This window comes from Pinus tabuliformis, chromosome 9 (genome assembly GCF_031772625.1).
Source record: "Pinus tabuliformis cultivar Carrire ecotype Pingquan chromosome 9, CPIR1, whole genome shotgun sequence".
NCBI lineage: Eukaryota > Viridiplantae > Streptophyta > Pinopsida > Pinales > Pinaceae > Pinus > Pinus tabuliformis.
The window spans coordinates 1943402848-1943430015 of NC_142307.1; the positions used below are offsets into that span (position 1 = coordinate 1943402848).

The 27168-nt window shown below is 37.7% G+C and overlaps 1 protein-coding gene across 3 annotated transcripts in view; it reads right to left on the reverse strand.

Moving 5' to 3' along the window:
- Positions 1-1159: 1159 nt before the first annotated feature.
- Positions 1160-27168, reverse strand: part of LOC149156745 (chaperone protein dnaJ 10-like) — a 155889-nt gene continuing 129880 nt past the window's right edge. Inside the window, exons 10-11 of one of the 3 annotated variants that reach the window (XM_089438537.1) lie at positions 9438-9567; positions 1160-1606 (exon numbers count right to left, since the gene is read on the reverse strand). In XM_089438537.1, the coding sequence (XP_089294663.1) occupies positions 9451-9567 (117 nt within the window). In that variant the 3' untranslated portion in view covers positions 1160-1606; positions 9438-9450. Of the gene's footprint in view, positions 1607-8923; positions 9568-27168 lie in introns of those variants that run through there. The other 2 variants (XM_089438536.1, XM_089438535.1) reach the window with 2 other exon arrangements.

Below are 27168 nucleotides of genomic sequence, written 5' to 3' on the forward strand. Positions count from 1 at the left end.
TAAAAACTAATGTACATTTAAAAAAATAATAATAATAATAATAATAATAATTTAAAATGTCAAAAACTATGCTTAGAAAAATGTGTATTCTGCATCGCCACTTTTCAAAATCGGATCACTTTTTTGCTACCTCTACGAAACGAGTAATCGTATCAGTTCTCGTTTCAAAGTTTACATTGTTTTTAATCATAGCTTAAATCAAACTTTCTATTCCAAAAAAGTTTAATGATATCAAATCGGTATATTGATCGATAATGATAAAAAACTTTAATCAAAGAAGATAATGAAAACATGTTTTAAAAAAAACTAAACATGACTTCGATAAATTTGAACACATTTATGAAAACTCATGTTTTACCTTGAGTTAATCAAATCCAATTGTTTTGCTTTGATCATAGAAGAAGATTTAAACTTCTACTTCATTCGGCAACATATAATATTTACATCAATTTCTTTTTTGTTCTGATTAAGAAAATTTAACTCTACAATGGTGCTGAAATGATTTATCACCTTTCATTGCAACTTTGCTTTAACTATCCTAGGAGTAAACTTATATTTAAACAATCCTTAACTTTTAATGGAGTGAAAAGTAAACATTTTCTCCACTCATTTAAAGATGTTTTTCACTTTTTCAAACATTGCATCATCAAAAATTCTTTTTACTTTATTTCACTTTTGCAAAACTCAATGTCCAAACCTACCTCCAATAGCTCAAAACCATCAAAGTAAGGGGTCAACTTTCATTAGAGTTAAAAGTGAAATTTCCACCCTAATAGTGAAACATTTTCTCTAATAAGATGTAGAAGGATTTTCTTTGAACCTTTGACTGGAATTTTTTTTATTTTTTATGGAGAAATTTTTTAATTAAGACAAACTTGTTTTTTAACAAAATTTCAACTAACTTAAAAAGAAATATGAATTCTGTAAGGGAAGAAAACTAAAAGTCAAAGAGGAGAAAGAAAAAGTGGTAAGTCATTTTTTTTTATTCTATGGTGCATTGAGGTCTTAACACATATATACTCTATACTCTTTGATGTGCTTTAGTAATCATGCGTGGTTTCATTATATAAAATCATTTAAATCACGCTCAATATTCCTTAGAATACTTCTTAAAGCAAAAGAGAAATTCCACTAAATGTTAATCAACATACTTGGAAACTTTGGAAAAATTATTACTTGTATTAAGAAAAAGATACAATAATCATCAACAAATATTGAAAAGGTGTCTCCATGTTCATGATTAATCATGTCCCCACCATCCATATTATGTATGAAATCATAACATTCAACGCAAAGTAATAGTTGATCTTTAAAATTAACTTTTGAAACGCCCATCCATAATCTCTTGTTGCCTATGTAACATAAGACCACCTTCCAAATCCTCACATGTATAAGTTGTGCTCATTACAGTCTCTCATCACATATGAATTAGTTGAGCACTTGCATATCCCTAGAGATAGCAAAGACATCTAGCATGTTTTCTTTCGAATAGAAAATTTACCCATTCTTGGATTCCTCGATTTCCCTTTTGCCTCTTGTTATTGGCATTAGCTTTAACACTAGCTTATTTGCTTCATCAACCTCTTGCCAACAACACTTGGATATCCTACACACTCAATATATTTTAACTATTTCAGCCATATTAGATCAAATTCAACCATAAATTGTAATCAAATAATCATGAGACATAAAAAAGAGAAAAGCTCATTAAAATTTTCACCTACCAAAATGAACCTAAGCAATACTTTCAACAAGATATTAAATCAATTTACAATTTCACCCAACATAGAGCATCAAACACTCTGCCACAATGGCATCCTAGAAATTGGTCATTTATCGAATAAGAATATGCCATTTAAGTGCACTTCAAGTAATAAAGGCAAACAAGAATCCAAAATGCATCTTGGAGCACCAATGGTATTAAAAGGAGCCACAACATTGAACTAAATCAATGGGGCCTCAAAATAAAATTAAGGAGATCCAAGTGACAACCTCAACAAAAAGGGAATCTATTTCATCCAATGCATTAAGAGTTGGTGAAATTGAAGACATGATATCTTGAAGAAAAGGGGAGCCACTAAAGAAAAATAAATAAATAAATAAGAACAATTCAAAGGAACCCAAATCTAAAAGGCCAAGTTGGGTGAAGAAAATGACCAAGATATTTTTAAATATTAGGAAGTTCGCATCGATACTTTAGAGGTAGCTCCTAACCCAAGTGCCTCTAAGAGGTGGTTACCAATATTGCAAATATCAATGATATTGTTCCCAACTATATTTCATGGTCAAAATATAGAGATAAAATATTCAAAGATTATGATTAATAAAGATAAATTCAAACTCCTAGTCATCCAAGATCCATTGTTGCTTTTATTTCTCCTTTGTTGGGACTCAATGATGAACATGATTATAAGAATGTCTCTAATGTTAAAATTCCTTCAAACTCTCCTCAATTTTACAATATGATGATGCACAATGCTTATGGTCATTGGAAATATTTTGCAAGATGGCTAAAATCATAAACAATGAAAGAAATTCGAGACACAATGATTTTTTGGCTTTCAAATGTACAAGCAATCACAAAGTTATTATGTGGTAGAATGTTAAAAGAAGCATTTTAAGGTTGTGCTTCACACTAACCCTGGTGGAAATGAAAAAAATATGCAGCCTAATGATTATGATGTCACAATTATCAATGTTGATTTCAAATAGGTTCATCCATTGGCTATAGTAGCCTTTCACAAGCAAATTGGAAATGTAATTTCCATAGAATACATTCAAGCAATGGTTGAGATTAAGAAGCTTGAAGGACTAATTATCAAACACATCGAAGAAACAACAAAGACAAACCGATTAAAAAAATAAACACTTTAAATTTTGAAAAAGCAATAAACAAGGCCAAAATCAACAACATTCATAAATTGGAAAATAATCTTGTATATTTGGTTGTTGATTTTGGGAATTTTAAATATGTGGAGGATCTAATTAATGCTAAATACATTGAGATTAAAGGATTAAAGGTTACTTTGTAATCATATATACTCGATTAAAACTACGTATTTGATAACAACTTGTGAACTAAAGAATGTCTTTTACTACCAAAAAAACCCAAAAACTCTAAGAAGAGATAAAACAATTCAAATCTCAAGCTATTGCGTACTACATGATGTATAAAGAATCAAGTCAAAGATAGAAGGAAAAGAACATGAAATTCTAGAACCAAGAACAAAGGTAATCTCCTTAGAGGCATAGAGTGTTAACATCAGTGTGGCTTGTGGATCACAATAATTTCTTTTGATAAAGGAATCATCAAATGAATGTCATAATGAAATAATTGTGCAAATTAATGGGCTCACTAATAAGTTGTTCAAAATAAAGTATTTGAGAAGGAAAAAAATATTGATATACTAAAAATACCCTTGATAAAAATAAATAAATAAAACTTCCAAACACATAAATTGCAACATGAAGCATCACAAGATAGGAAGTATTTGAATATTTTTCGTGATCTATGGGTAAAAACTCAAATATTTTCTAGATAAAACATGGCCCTTCGCAATGAGAAATATTTTTATGCTTGAAACTAGATTTCTTATTTGGGATGAAAGTGATCTATGGGTAAAAACTCAAATATTTTCTAGATAAAACATGGCCCTTCGCAATGAGAAATATTTTTATGCTTGAAACTAGATTTCTTATTTGGGATGAAATCATCCAGGAAAGAGCCCCTCATGAATATTTCAATTGCTGGAAAGAGCCCCTCATGAATATTTCAATTGCTGGAAAGAGCCCTTCATGAATATTTCAATTGTATTAATTGGTATCAATATGTAATGGTTTAAATTCAATCCAATGCCAAGAAATTTTGGAATGAGATAATGGATAAAGAAGTATCACCTTTCTCAACTGATTTATTAAACAAATTAGGATCTCAAACTAAAATGTCATGATCATAAACATTAATAGGTTGTTATCAAAATATTTGCAATGCCACGAGTCAAACAAAATGTGATTTCATTAATTAGGATATGAGGGAATTCTAAAAGAAAGTATGCCTTTATGTGAACTCAGATTTTCATCTCCATGGAATTCAAACAAAACACAGCTTGTCAAATAGTATTACAAATCAAATTTACTGAAATATAAAAACAATCTAAAAGAGATGGGAACATAGAAAACTCCCTTAACATCACAAAAGGGCATATAGCAAATGAGACCAACCTAGAGTTACTAATTGTTGTCAGAAGTGTATGAATCTTTGCCCCTGGTATCATTTGCTATATACCGTGACATAGACAAAGCTTATTGTCATATCCACAACATCAAATATCCAACAAAGACGTTTGGGAGATCATGTAATTTGTCAATAAAGTTTCATTAAGAGGTGCTTCATTGTCAATAATGAGGAATTGAAGGAATTTTCTAGGTGGCCCTTGAAGCATCATGGCATCAATGATTGCAAAAGGATGGATTATTTTAGGGCCTTACCCTTACTACCCCATGATGATCAATTGTGATTATTCCTAGTACTCAATTATTATAAGCTCCTACATCTGAAGGGAGTTGTTAAAGATAAAAGGAAAAAAGGAAGTCATTCCAAGTGATCAACCCTTTTTTAACATAAAATTATCAATATCGGATCAAGAGAGGAACTCAAAGAAAAAAAATTACAAAACATCATTTCTGTGTTTTTATGATTCACCACTTGTACAAATTAAGCTTGCAGTTCTTTCCTTTTTATAAAAATTCTCAAGATCATCATAACCTACTACAAGTGTTGTAATCTAAAGCAACACTTTCATCATGTGCTTTGCTTAAAAATGCAATTGTATGGCATTTCCCTTTTTATGATTTAGTTTTGTGGTCCTACTAAATATTAAAAAAAGGTTCCACTATGTTTTAAATATTTTTCAGAAGATACGATGATAATTTAATGTTTAAGACAATAATCTTCTAATATTTTGTTAATACAAAACACATTTTATTATCCTCTATTTATCAATTATCACTTTACTCCATATTTAAAACATTTGTTTTTCTTCATATCTTGCGCATCCACCTTTGAACATCCAAATATATTCTTTTATTCTGTAAATAAAAATTCCCTTCCGGTTATAATAATAATAGTGCCCTTACTCCAATTTAGATTTATGCTCTCTAGAAACTTGTATAAAATTCTCAATAGCATTTTCGTAACAAGTTTACAAACTTGAAGCAAGGAGGTTTTAAACCTTCAATAGATACCTGGCATAGTTCCTCTTAAAACGAACTTCTCAAAGAATAACAAACATGAGGAAATTATTTTTGTAAAATGTTTGAAAACCATGTAACTTCTATATTTCACCATTCAACTTGAATTTGATAAAATGTTCCTATTTGTTTCTTGCGTAAGTCACTAATGTTTGCAACCACTTCATATCCTTTTTCTAAGAAGTTTTGTATCTGCACTTGAACCTTGTGGGCCACGTATATTTCTCTGATCTTCTTTACACTTGATACCATGATCTTCATATCTAACACCCGTACACAAAGGGGTTTAACCTTGTTGCCATAATCTTCATATCAAACACCGGTATACAAAGGGGTTTAATCTTCTTGCATCATTAACATCAATAAACATACCTGTACAACCTAAGTTCATGAGCATTGTGACATTAGTTTTCTTCACATCCCTTCAATTCCAAGGTATGTACTTATGCAATCTGAAATATATCTCATCCCTTCGCTTCCAAGGTATGAACTTATGCAATCTATATTATATCAGTGAGTCATATTCCAATGTATGTACTTATGCAATCTATATTATATCAGTGAGTCATATTTTAGGTGTCTATATCCTCTAATTCTAATTGATATTATTTTTCTTCACACCCCTTCAATTCCAAATTCCGAAGTATGTATTTATGCAATTTATATCATGTCAGCGAGTCATATTTTAGGTGTCTTTATCCTCTAATTCTAATTTGATATTACCATTACTCGTCCTTTCATTTTCTTTCTCAACCTCAACATCCTTTCATTTTATTTTTCAACCTCTGCTTCATTGTATTGCATTTATGTTTAGGAATCCATTTTTCACCAAATAATCATATTTATTTTCCTTTTTTGTGTTTTCTATATTATGTCGTTTATTCTTTCAATGCTGTTTTGGTGAAACACATCTTAAATTTTAATTATTTATTGACCGGAAGGTTTCTGGTTAACCGTCATAACCTGTTTCATTAGATGTCTGGTAGACTTGGGACTGACTCTCAATCCACATTTCTATCATTTTTTACCTGAAATGAAGTTTTACCTCGTCAACAAGCCTACTGTTGCGCATCTTGGTCTCATTATTTGTATTATCCTTAACCTTGGGGCCTAAGTTTAAATCTGATGATTTGGAGTTAACCTTGATGCACGTGTTACTTACTGTTGTCATTGTCAAGCAACTCAGCTTCTTATATTCTATAAATATTCTTGATCTCATTCTTCATATTAGCATTAAGCTCAACGCCTAAGTTTGAATTCACTGATTTAGGATTAACCTGCAACGCATATTGCTTATTGTTACCATTGCCAAGCAGCTAAGCTACTTATATTACAAATACTTTCAAATAAATTGAAAAAATAGATAAAATAAACACTGCAAATGTATATTAGCATGTTATAAACATTCAATACAACTTCTTGGTTCATGCCCATATTTCAAATCTATTATAGAAACAACCAGATGTGCAGAAAAAAAATTGTGTTCACACACTTGCACACTATAAACATACAACTACACAGTTCAAGTCCATTTCTCAAAGCTCTTAGAGAAACAATCAAATTTACAGAGCAATAATTGTTTTCACAACCAAATTCAAACAACTTCATGTTTAACCTCTAGCCCCTCAATGTGCTTCTAGTCATCTTAAACACTCTGTATATAAAGACGCCCAAAAAAATGTCACAACCTTCACTCAATTAATTCTACAAAATGGTTGTTGATGTCTTGTGCATTGTGGACCATACAAATCGTTAGGTTGTGTAACAAATTCCGGCTTGTGACAAGCATTTTGCAAACAGCAGCTAAATGTTTGTTGCTCAGTAATTGCACATCTGTTATACAACAAGACCCACAAAGAATGAAAGTCGACCAACCTTGAATTCTCCAAAAATTTATTTAGTGAAGGCTTGCGTAACATTTGGTTATGGGATCCTTAACAATTCACAAGTTAACTTGATAATATTTTGCGCGTCATTCTTCTCAATGACTCCAGGAAAATGATTAACATATTCTGAATGGGAGATATCCTTTGGTAAGGGAGGTCTCTTGCACTATTTATCTATTTATTCAATTCTAAAGTTATAGAAATCCCCCGCCCAATAAATAACTAATGTTAGATCATGGAACTCCTGATCCGAGAACGTGACATTTATAAATACAAGTAGGCAGTAAGTGAATTGTGCCATCTATGGTGGCATGTTTGCATCTTAAAGAAATTTGAAATGCTCGTTGATTGAAATATAAAGATTCATTTAAGTTGAACAACACAAATTTGTTCCTCTAAAAACCGAAGAGTTAATCAATAGTCTAAGAGTTCAACCTTCATAAACTAACTTTGATCTTCAGGCTTCTTTCTGAAACCGCATGCCCCATTTTTTGAAAGCTTAGAATGAAATATTGGCAAAAGATTTGGCCTTCATTACATAAGACCTATTATTTATCTTCAATTTAGATGCTTACGGGCAAAGCATGTATGATTGTTTTGTACATACGTGTGCCACCAAACTCCATAGGTATACAGTGTACAATACGAGTTACCTAAAACTTCAAAATGAAGGATGAATAATGCGTTGTATAAGTTAATTGCATTCAAGATTAACGTGGATATTTAAATTTTCCGATGATTTCCATAAATAATGTGATCAATATTATTTCCCGAAAGCAAATGTTCTTGGAAAGGTGCCTTTTTGAGAGTATATGTTTAGAACTGCACTTGAGGACACCAATCCATATCCAGAATTAATAATGCTAAATATCCCCCTAATTGTGGCTTATACCACTTGCTTATTTTTAGTTAACATGGTAATAATACAAAAATGGCTTCCTTCATACTCCAGTTAGAAATACTTTCTAGATAAATCAAATACATCCACACCTCATGGAGTTTATAACATACAAATGGCTGCAACTTAATCCCCAAACTTTAGACAGATTGCAACTTATAAAAGCATCTTTGAAAAGGCTAGTTGTAAAAGTAGCCTGTCATGGAATGATTCATCAAATGCAGCACCAAAATTTTGAATTTCCGGAAGGAGTCCAACACAATTCAGGAGTTGTTTCAGTATTTGTTTACATCACACTCATGGAGTTAGTGACATCCAATTGGCTGCACAACTCGACTTTTCAAGTTACAGACATTGCGACTTATAAAGTCATGTTTGGAAACACTAGTAGTAAAACTCGCCTATCTTAGAATGATATAAGATCATTCAAATACTAGACCAAAATTTTGAATTCCCAGAATGAAATACAGCACAAGTTCAGGAGTTGTTTGCAATATTTGTTTACAAATGCTGAAGATGTCTGAAGCCACATGCCTAATGCAAAATGGCCCAAAACAGAGTAAAATAGAAGATCATGAATTGACCATCCAGAAACCAAAGATCCTGATGCTAGAATACATTAAAACTTGGCAAATATGAATATTTCATAAAACCGCAAAAGTATGGCTGACAATGTCATAAACAAACCACAGATTGCTCTATCCAATTATGAAAACAATGCAACAGTTTTATGGGCATTGAACAACATGCTGAAAGTTTTTGAAAAATTAATCTCCAACTAACGGGCTTTCAATGAAACGTGTATCTCATGAACACAAAAAGGGGCTGCACCATTTGACTTCATTGCAATTTCTCCTAGAGCTTTAAAAAAAGACCTGTTTCATGGGAATAGCTCCGGACAAGATAATTTATGCCCCACCAAAATATAAGCATATATATTTCCTTGAACTATACAATTCTTCATGCAGTTGCCATGGGTCCAACTTTACATAGATCAAATTAGCTAAAACAACAAAGCATGAGACTGAACCCAAATCATAAATAACTTATAAAAATGTCCAAACATGGCACCTAGAATACACGCTAAACCCTAAACGAGTGATTTGCGTATTGTTGGATCAGCTTGTCGAATACAAACTGCTAAATAAACAAAAAGGAAGAGGTATGGTATATAACATGGCAACTTCCACGATTCACCTTGAATCTACATCCATTTTAAACATACATAATGCTCAATAATCACCTCTGACCCATGAAAAAACCCCTAAATAATGAATACAAAATCTCATATGATTGAAAGCCAGCAACAATGAGTAACATTATAAACTGTAAAGAGTGTTTTCCATTTACATAGTCAACTCAATGGTATATCACAGGATACAGTTGAACCAAAGAAATCATACCATCTTGCCGAAACTACTCCTTGGTAACTGAAGATGATTGCCGATATGCCCCTCGAGGTGGTGCTGGCATAGGAAAGTTTATAAATTGATCTTGAACACCAGTGTATTGTGGGGACTCCACATAAGGACTCTAAATCAATGCAGAATAAACCAAGTTAGGTGGATTATCTTTTCAACAATACCATGAAAGGTGAAAAATCAATAGAAAATGAAATCACAAGATGTATGACAACTTCCAGATAAAATGACTTTGGAAAACCACTATAATGTCTCGATTAAATTTTAAAATAAATCATGTGGCTTAAAGCCACTGCTCATTAACAGAAGTATCTCATTTTGTCGAGTAACTCAGAAAAGTATGAAACAATGTTTGATTTAAGACCCTCATTTTGTTAGAATATTTAGACACTTACAAGTTGGTTAAAATCAACTTGGTCTGATGTGCCTTTACTATTTAGTAGGTATGTTTCCTTAGTGTGTGTTACCCACCAAAAGTGGGTGAACCCATCGGAGAAATTTTTCTCCCATCATCTCTTTCATCCAGCCGGCCAGCAGCACCTCACAGCCACTAGTAGCCAATTGGTTTCCCTTGCCAAACCATTTTGTTTGATAGGTTGCACACCTTGTGGGTCCTCCTGCTTGGAGAGATCAATTTTTGAGGTCTGATGCCCCAAAAATGGGTTTCACACCAGCACATTTGCCCCAAGGATTTTTGGCTCTAACATTCATTGCTATCCTAAAAGGAAGGTCAAAATTTATAAATTAAGAAGTCTAAATTCATGGGTCCAAATCTGCCTTGAAAGAAGATTATATGGAAGGCAAAACTGAATTTTTTTAAGTGTCATAAAGTCCCTTTAATCAAGTCAGTTCATCTTCATCAAGTCAGCTTCAAATTCAGTCATGTCCATTCATAAAAAAAAAATATTGTTCAGGCCGGCCCCAGTATAGGGCCCCTTCCAGTCATGTATATATATGGTGATCGTTGACACTCCTAAGGCATCAAACAATTCGGAGCTTCTGTGAGCAGAGATCTGTGGAATGAGGAAGGCTCTGAGCTGATTGAATATCTTAAGAAGGCCAAAACCAATATGTTCTGATTCACCTTTCAATGGATAATTTCGCTGTCATCTGTCTCGCAGGAAATGAGTTTGTTTTCAAGGTATTGTGGCTGATCATCTTGACATTCATCTGGTGTTTTCTTCACACTGGACAGAGGATATTTAGAGGTCTAATTCAGCTTGCCTGGAGCCTGTTCAACCCTGCTCTTAGGCCTCCTCCTGAGGCTGATCTCAGCCTCTCTGAGGCATATCTTACCCGAAATTCTGAGGCCACCTTGTCCAAATTAACTCTGTGACTGACCCAAATTTTGGCCCCTCACTGAGGCTCATTTCGGCCCTTTGACTGAGGCTGATAACAGTCCTGTTCTGGTCTAGACTGAGGCTCCTTCTCCGCTCATTTTTAGCAGCCCTAACTCGGATACTACTCTGAAATTTGCTAAGGAAGAGATTCCTGTGACAAGGGTCCTTATCTGAGTGTCAAAGGCAAGTTAATGATAGTTTGAAGAAGGTGCCTGTAAACACGCTCTGTAGCAGATCTTGAATTCTTTGGAGCAGAACTTCTGTACTTGTTAATTTCAGGCCTATAGAACGCTTTGACAGTTTTGGAGCAGTCCTTGAAGATGCTTGGAGGAGTACTTGAAGTTGTCTTAGCAAGCAGGCCTTGAAGCTTTGTAGCAAATTTTGAAGCAGCCCCGGACCAAGTTTTGATGAGCAGACCGTGAAGTTTTGTAGCAGATTTTGGAGCAGCCATGGACCAAGCTTTGATAAGCAGACCTTGAAGTTTTGTAGCAGATTTTGGAGCATCTCTGGACCAAGTCTTTCTTGAGCAGACCTTGAGAGAAGATCTTGAATTTGTTGAAGACCTCTTTTGGAAGCAGACTTTGATATTGATCTTGAAGCAAGCTGGGGTAAGATCACTTGTAAGTTTGATGATCGAAGGTATACACTTCTTAGTTGAACTATCTACAAATTACATATTGATATGACAAGGGGCAGAACTCAAGTTGTTTTGAGTGTTTTTGTAATTGGGCCACTGTCCCTTGTACAGGAGCCCAAGATCTTATTTTATCTTTTATTCTATTGAGTAGCAGGGTGGTCTTGAGAAAGGAAGTTGCAGCTTCCTTCAGGAGGTTGTCGCCTCCTTCCAGTGGTAGCTGGTAAATCTTGGGGTTGTAGCCCTTCCAGTGGTAGCTGGTAAACCAGAAGTTGTAGCTTCCCCCATAATATAAAAATATTGTACATATATACCTTGTGTCCATTTGATGTGATGTTATTGGTTAATTATTTTGATACTTAAATTATTAAAATTTACGAAATATTGATTCACCTCTCAGTATTTCCAACAGTTTATGAATGCATTTTGACATTTGGGGCAAATCGTTTGTCATTGGAGCTATTGTCTTGGATCAATGGATGGAATCTTTTGTGTGTTGTCTTGTAAGTGAACTCATTGTTGAATGTTTATTTTATTTATGTCTAATGTATGGAATATGTTGAATCTAGGGTTTGCTATTGTGCACCAATTTGTTAAAAAATTATTAAATGGTATCTAGATGTCATTATTGCATGCATTACTCATGCATAGCATGTAAATTTATTTCCTAGTGGTGAACTATAACTAGCTCTCTCATAAAACTCCTTGACCCATTCCATAGGTAATTGTTAGGGTTTTCAATGCTAGTGTATCAAGAATTCAGCCTCCTTAGAAACTTTTTGGTCAATCAATCAAATCATAGATTTCATTATCCCAAGGATCTAGGCATTGCCTTTCCCTGTTGATGACCAAATCCATATTTTTGTCTCCTTTCTCTTGCCCTGATTTCAGCCCCTTTAAGGCCAAGCAGCGAAAGCTAGAGCTTGGTGCAAATTCCTAGAGAAGAGGAATTTCCAGAGTTGTAGAGTCTAAATGCCAAGAGGACAGTGGTTGCCATAAATCTCTCCTTTTGGTACACATTCACTTCAATTTCGCCCATAAATTTATTTTCCCTAGTTACTAGCCGTAAGCTAACCCTAGTTTGGATTTAGCTTCAACTTGGGGGCTTTATGAGGGTTTCATGTGCCTTGTCCTTATTGAACATCATTGTTGGAAACCCTTTATCTGTGCCTTGACCTTTGGCCATCCTAACACTCAACCTATTAATCAAGCCCTAGGTCTTGTGCCTCATCCAATAGGCCTCTGTCAAGAAAGTGAATTGTCTCTGATTGGAGCCTTGAGCGTAAGTTGTGACTCTATTGTAGAAGGCCTCATTGTGTCACCTTGTACCCTAACCCTAGAATATCTATTAGGTGACATTCTCACATACTGGGACTCCTCCCATCAGAGAAAATCCGTAAGAGCAGGGGGTTTTGGTTGTGGTGACAATGGGCCATCACCCCATTGTTGTCACTTGGTCTATTGTTAACCTTGTAGGGTGCCCCGCTACAAGGCCTGCTAGATTTTGCAGCAACATTTTTGGTGCAGTTGTTAGGGACAAAGAAAGTCTACTTCATCCCTAACGACAAGATATATCCTTTTGGCAACTCCATTAGAAAAATAAAGCCCTTTTTCTTCATTGAACCTCAAATCCAATGCCTGTAGGGTGAAGCAAGCATCTCTCCAGGAATTTTGAATTCACCCTGGTGACTCCATATTTGAAGATTATGAAAATTTCGCATGGCTCACTAGAGGGGCCTCTTCCACATGTTTCATAATGATGATCATTAGCCAATTAGTCATGATGTCACTAATTACCATGAGGAGCTTGATGCCCATCTAGAAGAGTCTCTTGAGGGCAGCGGATTTCAGGAATCTCCTTGGCACCTTGAAAAGGGGTTATGGTTCTTCCCAAGGTACAATGACCTTGTATTGCCTTGCTCTTCCCATAACGATCAAGGACATATGAGTATTGACGTGTCAGAGCCATCCATCTCATCTTGCAATTTGTGTTGAAAATGGAGAGCAATAGAGAATTTCATGTCATGGTAATTACTTGTGATTGTTTATGTAAGTATCTTTTCAATCATTTTTTACTTCATTTATTATATCATCAGGCAATTACACAAATTTAATGCATAAAAGAATAAGAGACACATGAAAGTAGGCTCCAAGATAGGGCAAAACCCCACAAGAGGGAAAACCCAACCAACTTTTCTTCTTATAGAATCAAATCAAAGTGAGAAATCCAAGACCCAAAATACCAACCATCAAGATGGCACATCAAGCCCTCCAAAAACAAAAATAACATCAATCTCTTCCACAAGGAACTCTCTTTCATTTCATATCACTTGCCATAGAGAATTCACATTGCTCTCAGGCGATTTTCCACAGATAAGTCACACCTTTCTTTTGACTATTTGCCATAGAAAACTCACAGATAGATGAAGTTAGGAACTCACATTTCTATAGATGAATAGCCTAGGAAAAACTTCCATGTTTTCATCATAAAGTAGCCTTCTTCTGGACTTTGCATGCTTCAAAACTTATCACAAAAGAACATCGAATTGCTTGCTCGTGGTGGAGGATGCATGCCAATATATAGTTCTCATATGCAAAGAGACATCCTTTCAGTGAGCTGAATTGTCATCTAGGAGGGCCGACTTGGCTTCTTGAGGTGATTTGACCCAAATTACATTATGAAAAAATCTCTTTCCTTTTTTATTTACCAGAAGTCCAAATAGGACTTTGACTCTTTCACTCAAATCAATTTTCTAGAGCGGGGTTTGCTAAGAGAAATTGGACCGGTGATTAGAGTTGCAGCGAGGGGCAGTGAGTGCATAGCAGAGAGGCAGAGATAGTGCCGGAAGACCAACGCAGAGGCAGAGAGGCAGATGCAGAGCCAACAAAAGCTATGCAGAGGGCCAAAGTGACTGCGTAGAGGGCCAAAGGGCCTGCGTGAGTGACGCAGAGGCTGCAGAAGTGACACAGAGGGCCAGAGAACCTGCGCAAAGCATTAGAGGGCTGACGCAGAGGCCAGGAGGGCTGATGCAATGCTTCAGAGAGGCATTGGAGAGTTTTCGTGGAGCAAACATTTCGAATATTTGCTTCCGAAAAGAGGTATTATTGCCAAATTGATTTCTCTGTAGGGTGAACCAGTTTGGCACCCAGTTGTACTCTAAAAAAGTTGCTTAATAATAAAACCCTCAGAACTGTTGCACTAGTTTTCCCAAGTTGGGTTTTTCCGGGGACGATTATCCAAAAACAACGATGTCCCTTATGTGTTTGTCTATTTCTTTCAGTTGATGATCTGTAGATGGTTGAGACTGCATTGTGTTTATTTCAGTGTTTATATGGTTAAACAACTTGTTAAGTAATTAAACAAGTAGGTGAAATAAACCAGATAGTGAAGTAAGAATTTCTAACGGGTTAGACTTAGAGATTCCAATATGGTATCAAAGATTTGCAGATCACAGGAAAATTGAAGGCACCAGCTAAATCAGAAAATTTGCAACAGAAACAGCTGTCCTGAGTGACAGAAGTTGTTCTTAAGCAGAAAGCAACAAAGGAGGAGTGACGCAAAGGGCCTGCATCATCAGTTCGAGCCAAAGAAGGGGCCAGTGCAGAAGCAGTGAGAAGCAGAAGAGGCTCGTGAAGGGCCATGTCATCCTGCTCAGCCAAGTCGGAGTGACGCACTTGGCTAGTGGATTGACTCAGCCACTGTCGGGATTGCGCAGAGCCAAGAGGCTCCGTTTTTTCAGTTGTTGGGGCCTAGGAAGCTGTGGGCAGATTGTGGAGTGATCTGAAAATGAGATCTTAAATCAATATTAAGGTATTACAGAGTCATGTACAAGAATTCCTATATTACTTAGTGCAACGGATCGAAAAGATTGGGAGTAATATAGAAAATGAGTAGTTATAAAACATAACAGACACACACATCAACACAGCAAATAATCAAGGAGTTCACCAGACTTCCTGGCTACGTCTCCTGGTCCAGCTTTCAGTGTCGACCTCTATATTATGTCTTTAAGAGCAAAATATTACAAGTGTGAGCTCGAATAGAGTCTCAACACAACAGTGACAAAACAACAGGGATTACTCGAAATCCTCGAGTCTAAAAGAGTGCACAGACTCTCCCTCTTGCTCTCTGTCTCCTGCTTTCTCTTGCTCTCTTCTCTGTCCTGCTCTTCTGTTCTGCCATTGGATGGCTTTTAACCCTATCGGCCCTGTCTATTCGCCTTCCCTCCTCGGGCTTTCGGGCTCCTGGCCCCTGTCCGTTCATCTCCCTTTCGAGCATTAAAAAATCATTGTAAAACGCTCAAGGTATGGTGGCCACCTGTTTTCAAACGGAAAGGACCAGCGCAGGTGAAAATCCCAAAGAATCGCTTCTCTGTTTACACAGAGGAATACACATAAATACATAGGAAAAATGCTTATTAGCAGACTTCAAATTTTATACAGCCGCACCTATAAACCCCGTCGGGTTCGCCTTGATCGCAATCGCAAGTCGCATCGGCTATGGGTCAAACATCAATACACGGGGAAATATAAAGAAATCCGGAAAAACCGGACTTCAAATATATTTAAATCGCCCTATAATCCTTATCGGGTCCGGGTTGTCGCATATCACAGGTCTTTGTATTGTTCCCAGTCCACTCGCTGATCGTCGATCGCCGATATCAGCGTATCGCATATCGGCCCTTTGCAATGCCACGAACCATGGTCCATTCCCATATATTGTTGTGATGTGATATTGCGATGCAATCTCCGTCGTTGATCTGCGATCTTCAATCCGATGGATGATAGTCATTTCAGATGGCCCACTTGCACGGAGATCACCCGCACGAAAAAAGCGGTTTTCTCTCTCCTGCGGCGTGCTACATGTCGACCAGTGTATGGAATCGGGCGAAGCCTCTCCAATACTGCTTATCGCCTGAAGCCCGCCCGAAATACCACTTACCACGAAACTCAAACCCTTCGTTGTTTTATTTCATAACTCCATCGGGTTCGCCTGTGTTAAGTCCTCCCTTTGGTTCCACGCGATGCAATATCGGCAGTTGATCTAGACCGTTGATCTGCGTGCTCGATCAACGGTTCACGTTGTTTCGCTTGTATTGCTATCGCATTTCTCTTAAGGCTAAGGCCCGTTAACACTGCTTTCTTTCTCCCGATGTGATATCAATCTCGTCCGTTGATCCCGTAGATCCAATGGCTCTAGGTCATTAAGGTTGCGCCTCTCCGCTTTCACTTTAACTTGGGTTTTCCGCCATTCTTTCATTGTTTCTCCGCCATACTCTTAACTCCGTCGGGTCTTTCCTTTGTTAACATATTTGAAGACTTAGAGGTTTTATTCAAGATCCATTTTGGATCATGCCTTCCCATTGAAAAGCTTTTGGACCACCAAAAGTTGGTTTTAGGCATCGATCAAGTGAGGATACAGTTCCCTCACCTGTCCAATTTCTATCCATCGTGCCTTGCTTGGATTTGAACCTTTGAGTCCTACTCAAAGGTACTCAACATCCCCTTGACGCGTATTTCTTACCTTCCTGTCCAGAACTGTGTCCTCCTGTAACTCATTGAGATACTCAGGCAACCAATCCCCAATAGAAAGCAACTGACTTTGCTCTTCAGGATCTTCAATCAATGAAGGTTCATACAATCTCAAGTTTTCTGCATTAACGACTGAATAGATCTGCATATAAGCTGGCAAATCAAGGCGAAAAGCATTCTCACCAATTTTATCAAGTATCTTGAAAGGTCCATACCTTATTGGTTTTAACTCCTTACCTTCACCCTGCATTTTGTCTTTGCTGATGTACAGCCAGACTTGATCACCAACTTGAAAACTATGCTCAACTCGATACTTGCCATGTCTTGCCTTGTACATGGCTTGACTTCTTTCCAGCCGTTCCTGTACTGCCTGGTGAATTTCTCGGATTTGTTCAATGAACTTGGTTGCTTTGTCCACATCATTGTGTCCATCGACTACTATGTTACCAAAAACAAAATCCAAGGGAGACTTTGGTATAAAACCAAAACAAGTCTCAAAAGGAGATCTCTCAGTAGAAGAGTGCTTGGTACGGTTGTAAGCATGCTGCACATAACACAAATGCTCATCCCAAAGCTTGGGATGCTTGCTACAATAGCCTCTGAGCAATTGGATCACTGTCTTGTTGACCACTTCTGTCTAACCATCTATTTGTGGATGAAATGTTGTGCTTTTCTTCAACCTAGTGTCCATCAACTACCATAAACTTGACCAAAACTTCCCAATAAATCGAGAATCTCGATCAGATATAATAGAAGTGGGTAAACCAAAATGAACCCATACATTCTGAAAAAACAACTTTGTTGTTTCTTCAGCTGTAACCTGCTTGTTACAAGGTATCAAAATACACATTTCACTGAACCTATCCACAACAACATACAAATAATCATGACCTTTTATAGATTTTGGCAACCCCCAACAAAGTCCATGGAAACACTTTCCCAAGGACGAGAAGGAATTGGAAGTGGAGTGTACAAGCCTAATTTTCTATTACTGGGCTTACTTGTAGCACACATAGTACACCCTTTGATATATCTAGAAACTGTCTCATGCATTCTTAGCCAATAACAAAACCTTTGCAATTGTGCAACTATTTTACTTACACCAAAATGACCTAATATTAGAGAAGTATGTGCTTCTCGGATTATGTTAACTCTTTTAGTTTGTGGAATGCATAACTTTCCCAAATGATATAAGAGTTGGTCCTTTACATAATAATCCAATTCTTCTACCTGTTTGCCATGACTTAAAGTTGCATATACATCTTTAAAATCTACATCTTGAGCATATTGTTCAATGTAACTTTCATGCATTATTGAGTTATGCTTAAGTATAGTAGATGCATTTATGATTGGTCTTGACAACATATCTGCAACCTTATTGTGTATGCTTTTCTTATATCTGATGACAAGATGAAATTGTTGTAGAAAACCCATCCATCTATAATGTCTTGATTGCTGTAATTTCGTTTGTGAGTGCAAATATTGAAGTGGTTGATGATCTGTATGTATGATTGTTTCTTTACCCATTAGGTAATGTTTCCACTTTTTCACACTTTGTACTAATGCATACAATTCTTTATCATATGTGGGATAATTAACTACTGCAGAAGTAAATGTCTCAAAATGATTGCATATGGATTTTCCATGTTGCATCAACACTGCTCCCATGGCATAGTCACTGGCATCTGTCTCAATCTCAAATGGATGTTGAAGATCTACCAGTGCTAGTACTGGTGTTGTACTGATTTTATCTTTTAAGGTGTCTAAGGGTTTCTGTTGTTTGCCTCCCCACTGAAACACCTGTTTCAATCCTGTTAAAGCATGTAATGGAGTTGCAATCAATGAAAAGTTAGCAATAAACTTTCTCCAGTATTGCGCTGCCGCTAGGAAACTCCTAACCTCTATAGCAAATTTGGGTTTAGGCCAGTTCACAATGACTTCAACCTTAGAGGGATCTATCTTCAATTCACCACCCCCTACAATATAACCCAAATAATTTAAAGATGTTCTGCCAAATTCGCATTTTGACAGTTTTACATAGAGATTTTCTCTTTTTAAAACATCTAAAGTCTACTTCACATGCTTTACATGGTCTTCCCATGTCTTACTAAAAACAAGAATGTCATCTAAATAAACAATTACAAAGTCATCAATAAATGATCTGAGTACATCATTCATAACTCTCATAAATGTAGCAGGAGCATTAGTTAAGCCAAAAGGTATAACCAACCATTCATACAGTCCTTGCTTTGTCTTGAAAGTAGTCTTCCATGCATCTTGTTCTCCAACTTTGACCTGATGACAACCACTTCGCAAGTCTAACTTAGAAAAGTAAACTGCTTCTTTCAATTGATCTAATAAATCATCAATACGAGGAAGAGGATAACGATTCTTGATCGTTATTTTATTTAGTGCTCTATAATCAATGCTCATTCTCCACGAACTATCTTTCTTTCTCACCAGCACAATTGGAGATCCACATGGTGATGTGCTTGGTCATATAAACCCTTTATCGAGCAACTCCTGTACCTGCTTCTTTATCTCTGCATTCTCTAAAGCTGACAACCTGTACATTCCAATGTTAGGCAATGGAGCATCTTGCTGCAAATAAATATCATGTACTATTTCTCGCTTGGGTGGCAAACCTTTTGGTTCTTGAAATAGAACATCATACTCTGAAACAACTTTAACTAAATCAGCTTTCTGTTTAGAATCACAGCCTTCAAATACATTGGTTTTATCAGGGTCCTTTTCCTTTACAACCATTAGTAAAAATTGCTTACTTCAATTCACAATTCTTTTCATCTGCCCTGAATTTATGAGAGAATAGTTACCTTTGAGTTTATGAGCTCTTACAATATATTCTATTCCATCTTTAGTGAATTGCTACTTATTCTTAGCTCTATAGAAAATAGCTTTCCTATCATACAATATGGACTTCCCAAAACAATACCACATATATCCAATGGAACTATATCCAACTCAACCTCATCTACAAATGTTGATCCAATAGCAAACCTAAGTTTACATTGTCTCGTTACTTGTAGCTTTGTTTTATCACACACCCAACCTAATGGATATGGCTTGTAATCCCAACTTCTTTACAATTGTTTCAGAAATCATATTTACTTGTGATCCGCTATCAAATAAAGTATCAATCTTATTGTGCTTGGAAAATACTCTAATACGAAAAAGCTCATTTCTTTCCCTCTTATTATTTTCATTATCAACAGATTGTACAGAATTACTTGTGGATGCTTCAGAATCTTTACCTTTAATACTTGTGGCTGTAACTGTTGTTTCATCACCTGAATCTGATCCCAAGTCCTGCTGAATAGCAACAACATTCTTCTTCTTCTTTCCACCAAAACTCTTAGGTCTCCGTTCTGGATGCAAAAACCAGCAATGTGTCTCATCGTGTCCTTCTTTCTTGCAATGAGTGCATGAAGGTTTATCCTTCTTTACAGTGTTTGCTTTCCTCTCCTTCCATTTCAGTGTCTTCTTTTCCTTGTTCTTGCTTACATAATATTTAGATGATCCTCCAACCTCTGGGTTTACATTCTTACCTCTAACTTCTAGATGTGTGGCTTGAACTGATACATCATCTAATCTAGTGGGATTAAACATGAGAATAGTATGCTTTAAATAGCTATGAAGACCACATATATACTTCAATAAAGTCTCAGGGGAATCTAATGATATGCCTAGAGTTAAGCTCTTTTCCTGAATTCCTGAGTATAACCTTGTACACTCCGACCCTTCAATTGACGAAGAGTTTGCCAACTCATCATTGCCCGCTGCATGTAAGCTAAAGGATAGAATTGCTTTTTGATAGAAGAAACAAATTCATTCCAGGTAGAAATGATTTTACCATGTTTTTGCAGATCAGCTTGTGTCTTGCCTTCCCACCATACTAGTGCAATTCCTCCAAGTCGAAGCCTAGCCAGCTGAATCTTCTTCCTTTCTGAATCAACGTTCTATACCCTGCAATATACATCAATTTGTCTTATCCAATTATCTAGCTTTTCTACATTGAGTTCTCCATCATAAATTGGCAAATCAAACTTCACATCTTATTTGATTAAGGAAGTTTTCTTCTTTTTCTTAGAAGAACTAGAAGGGATGAAGATCATGAAGGTGATGATGGAGGAGATGGTGGAGGAGGCATTTCCCCTTTCTCTTTGCCTTCTGGAGAGACAACTAGAAAAGGTTCCTCTGCTCCTTTGTCTGGTTTAGGTGTTGAAGTGCTTTCACCTTGACCCTTCTTAAATTCCAGATACATCTCTTCCACCATGGCTTGGAGTGCCTTAAAACTTTCTATAAATTGAGATTCTAATCCCAATGGAGCTTCTTCTGCCATTCTCCTCTGAGAATAGACTCTTCCAATCTCTGGATTAGCCTCAACAAGTTCTCCTTCTCCTAGTATGAGCTTTAATCTAGTTAGCATTCAAAATTCAACACAAGCTTGTCTAACCTTAACAAAACCAAATCCAAATGCTCTGATGCCACTTGATCTGAAAATGAGATCTTAAATCAATACTAAGGTATTACAAACTCATGTGCAGGAATTCGTATATTACTTCGTGCAACGAATCTCAAAGATTGTGAATAATATAGACAATGAGTAGTTAGAAAACATAACAGACACACACATCAACACAGCGAATAATCAAGCAGTTCACCAGAGTTCCTGGCTACGTCCCCTGGTCCAGCTTTCAATGTCGACCTCTATATTATGTCTTTAAGAGCAAAATATTACAAGTGTGAGCTTGAAGAGTCTCAACACAACAGTGACAAAACAACAGGGATTTACTCGAAATCCTCGAGTCTAAAAGAGTGCACAGACTCTCCCTCTTGCTCTATGTCTTCTGCTTTCTCTTGCTCTCTTCTCTGTCCTGGTCCTGCTCTTCTGTTCTGCCATTGGATGGCTTTTAAGCCTATCGGCCCTGTCTGTTCGCCTTCCCTCCTTGGGCTTTCGGGCTCCCGGCCCCTGTCCGTTCATCTCCCTTTCGAGCGTTAAACAATCATTGTAAAACGCTTAAGGTATGGTGGCCACCTGTTTTCAAACGGAAAGGACTAGCGCGGGTGAAAATCCCAAAGAATCGCTTCTCTGTTTACACAGAGAAATACACAGAAATACATAGGAAAAACGCTTATTAGCAGACTTCAAATTTTATACAGCCGCACCTATAAACCCCGTCGGGTCCGCCTTGATTGCAATCGCAAGTCGCATTGGCTATGGGTCAAACATCAATACACGGGGAAATACAAAGAAATCCGCAAAAACCGAACTTCAAATATATTTAAATCCGACCTATAACCCTTATCGGGTCCGGGGCTATCTCATGTCGCATATCATGGATCTTTGTATTGTTTCCAGTCCACTCGTCGATCGTTGATATGGGCGTATCGCATATCGGCCCTTTGCAATGCCACGGGCCATGGTCCATTCCCATATATTGTTGCGATGAAATCTTCGCCGTTGATCTGCGATCTTCAATCCAACAGATGACAGTGATTTCGGATGGCCCACTTGCACGAAGATTACCCGCCCAAAAAAGCAGTTTTCTCTCTCCTGCGGCGTGCTACGTGTCGACCAGTGTATGGAATCAGGCGGAGCCTCTCCAATACTGCTTACCGCCTGAAGCCCACTCGAAATACCGCTTACCACAGAACTCAAAACCTTCGTTGTTTTATTTCACAACTCCTTCGGGTCCACCTATGTTAAGTCCTCCCTTTGGTTCCACGCGATGCGATATTAGTAGTTCACCTGGATCGTTGATCTGCGCGCTCGATCAACGGTTCACATTGTTTCGCTTGTATCGCTATTGCATTTCTTTTAGGGCTAAGGCCCGTTAACACTGCTTGCTTTCTCCCGATGCGATATCAATCTCCTCCATTGATCCCGTAGATCCAACAGCGCTGGATCATTAAGGCTGCACTTCTCCGCTTTCACTTTAACTTGGGTTTTCCGCCATTCTTTCACTGTTTGTCCGCCATACTCTGTTTTATAACTCGGTCAAGTCTTTCCTTTGCTAACATATTTGAAGACTTAGACTTAGAGGTTTTATTCAAGATCCATTTTGGATCATGGAGTGTGACGCTGGTGGGGTGTTGTTGTTGTCGAGGCATGTTAAGTTATGGTATGTTCTATGCTTATAACAGTTTACTTCTTTTTCTTATTATATTCCACCGATTAGCAATCACATGTACATAAAGTAAAGTGGAGATAGAACATTAAACAATCGACAGAAAACAAGCCAAGACAAGAGACACAAGATGTGGCGGCTAGCAAGGGACAAACCCCACAATGTGTGGGGAAACCCTTTGATCAAATCTTCTTTTATCTTCAATAATTCAGCAGAGAGAAATAGTACAATAAATCTGATTCATATCAGCAGTAGCAAACCCTAGATCAGCAGCATTAGCTTTAGCGGCTTCATTATCAAACTAGGGCAGACCATATCTCACAAACCGACCGTCGGATTGACTTCATTCCACCACCAAAAGTTTCGGCTTCCAGCGGAGGTTCAGATGAACCTACAGCGCAGTTCAGATGAGGAGATCTTCTAGGCCACGCAAGTCAATCTTTACTTCTGCAGTTGCAACTTCAGTTTCAGCAGTTTCCGGCATCAAACTAGGGCAGTTGATATCTTGCAAACCGTTCGTCGGATTGACTTCATTCCACCACCAAAAGTTGCGGCTTTCGAAGGAGGTTCAGATGAACCTACAGTGCAGTTCCAAAGAGGAGATCTTCTAGGCCACGCAAGTCAATCTTTACTTCTGCAGTTGCAGCTTCAGTTTCAGCAGTTTCTGGCTTCAAACTAGGGCAGTCGATATCTTGCAAACCGTTCGTCGGATTGACTTCATTCCACCACCAAAAGTTGCGGCTTTCAAAGGAGGTTCAGATGAACCTACAGCGCAGTTCCAAAGAGGAGATCTTCTAGGCCACGCAAGTCAATCTTTACTTCTGCAGTTGCAGTGTCAAATTCAACAGCTTCCGGCTTCACATGTGTGAGAGAGAGAGACCCATTTCAGCGCAGTAGAGAAGAGACTCATATCTGCGCAATAGAGAGAGAGAGATGTGATGAGATGAGTGAGTCCAAATGAGGAAAAGTCCTCTTATATTTATACACAACGTTGGTGGGTGAATAGATGTGACTGTTAGGCTTCTGAGCCTACATGAGTTGTAGGTCGGCTTGATAATAATTCCATAATCAAAATAAATTCATATCTCCATGAATACTTATCGGAATCGGATGATCTTTATATCAATCTTACATCTCTCGACGAGAGGAATCTAATAAAAATATTATCAGCCATGAATAAGATGACCCACATGAAGTTTTGCCCTGGTTGCCAATTTTAACACTCCCTCTCAACCATGGAGAACTTCATCTGCAATCTGTCTATCGGTCGTTACTATTCATCCATCAAATGCACTGCCCTGTACAGCCTGACCCTTGCCCTGCTCTGCTCTATTCTGCCTGTTCTGCTTTGTCTTGTTCTGCCCTGCACTGATCTGTATTGTTTTGCTCTGTTCTGCTCTGCTCTTGCATTGTTCTGTTCTGCTCTGCTTTTGTCCGAATTATGAAGAAGAAGAAATGATCGAGGATGTATCATACTGACTCAAAATCAGTCTCAGAGTATGTACCACTGGTCCCAGACCAGTCTCAACCAACCCAAAGTCAGCGTCATAGTGAGTACAACTCCAATGGTCCCAGACCAATATCATCCTCCACTGACTCAAAGTCAGCCTCAGAGTATGTACCATTGATCGTATGAATGACAAAGGCTCATTTTGTATGATCGTGCTCATGATGGTCAGGGATCCTTGATACCTATTAGGTTTCTTACTTTCACGAAAGGTTCCTCGGGGTGCAGCATGTCCTTCAGCATCATCAAGTAACCCCTTAAGCCATGAAGGCCTCTTCCTAGAAATGGAAGGCTCATATGGAGGAGGATCAATCGAATACATGGGTTCTTCTACATCAGGCATTGATTCATCATCCTTTTCTTTCGGTTCCCTGGTGTCGGCTTCTTGAGACCTCCTCAAAGTCGGAAGATTGATCACCTTGCTGAGAGCCATATCTTCGTCAAAGGTGACATCATGACTAATTATGACTTCCCTTTGACCGGCTACATAAATTCTATAGCCTTTAGTATTTTCACCATAGCCCACGAAAATTCCCTTCTTTCCAGATGCTCCCAATTTATTTCTTTTCTCTTTCGACACATGAAAGTATACAGGGCTTCCAAAAAATGAGAAACATCAAGTTTCTTAACGGTGAATTTTTCTTCAGGAGTCTTGGAACCCAATGCTTGATGAGGGCATCGATTTTGTACATATACGGCAGTGTTTGCAGTTTCAGCCCATAGAAACTTTGGAAGTCTTTGATCATGTAGCATGGCCCGGACAGCTTCCATCGTCGTGTGGTTCTTCCTTCCCACCACACCATTCTTCTCAGGAGTATGTGGTGTAGTAGTCTCCCTCTTAATGCCAACCTCAGGTGTGCCTGAGTAAACCAATTGTAATATATCGGAGGTCTTGCTTTGGCTTGAGGGGAATGGTCCCCTTTTGAGCTTTCCTTAGGCACATCCCGGACATACACCTTCTTTCTCTACTTGGAATTCGGGCATCTCTGTTACCATCTGTCTTACATCGGGTAGAGCTTTGTAATGAAGGTGGGCAAACCTCTGATGCCAAAGTTCGGACTAAAGAGATGTGTCACAAGACATGACACCTAGCGGACTTCCATCGACCTGATATAATGAATCAACACTAAACCCAAGAGTAAAGGCATCTTTAACATTATTTTTCCATATACATACCTTGCCATTGCTGAAGGTTACCTTGAAGCCTCTGTCTTCCATTGCCAAGATGGACACCAGGTTCTTTTTGAGGTCAGGTGCATTTAATACATCCTAGAATTTCTAGCCTTCTTGAATGCTTGTCCTCTTCCTTGATTCCCAGCTCTCCTCTTACCTTTGCTGTTGAATTTTTCATTCCTTTAATTGCCACTAGAGGGATTTCGAGTTGCACCACTGCATACTGTACCATGCTTCTCTAATCATGATTATCATCATGCTGCCCATGTCCATGATTTTATCCATCATAACGCTGCTCAAACTAGTGTGCATCATCATCATGCTATCCTATATGTGCATGATCTCATGTTGCCCTTTATGTCCATGATCTCATTCATCATGATACTCATGATCTCATACATAGTGACTTGCTTTATTGCAAATGTAACATCGTCATTTTCTTCTAGCCTTAGGTCCAGCCTTTCCTTTTGATTTAGTCTCGGAATTATTTCTTTTCTTTGCAGGAGAAGAAAAGGCAGCAAGAGGACCTTTAAGCATGGGCATTTCCTGCTCTTCTACCCTTGTTTGTTCTTGAATGCATCTAGCCATTAATTCCTCGAAACCAGGAATTACATTATAGTTCAAAAGAGTAGTCCTGAACACATACCATTCAAATGGCAATCCTCCAAGAGTTGTGAGTGCCATTTCTCTGTCAGTAATAGTTTCCCCAATAGATAGGAGATCGTTCTTGATCTCGGTGATTCTTAAGAAGTATGCTTGCATACTTTCATCTATACCCTTCTTGATTTCCCTCATCTTATTTCTAAGAAACAAAACTTGATCTGCATCATTAACTTTAAATAAACTCATCAGTCTATCGTAGATTTCCTTGGAGGTGTCCAGTTCAGAGATGTAGGCCACCAAGTGCTTGTCGATAGAATCTCGGATGATCTTCTTTGTTTTGACTTCTCCATTTTTCCATTTGTTCCTGGCAACAGCAGATGCATTTGATGAAGGCTCAACAATATTGCCTCTTACATGGTCCATCACTCCTTGATCTTCAAGGGTTAGATCGATAGACATCTTCCATCCGTGATAGTCAGCTTTCTCACGGAGCTTGTCTTCGGCAAGAAAGAGTGTTGAGGACCCCATAGTTCTCTTCAATGATTGCTCTTGCTCTTGCTCGGGCTTTGTCTTCACCTCAACTCTGATACCATGTTAAGTTATGGTATGTTCTATGCTTATAACAGTTTACCTCTTTTTCTTATTATATTCCACCGATTAGCAATCACATGTACATAAAGTAAAGTGCAGATAGAACATTAAACAATCGACAGAAAACAAGCCAAGACAAGAGACACAAGATGTGGCGGCTAGCAAGGGACAAACCCCACAATGT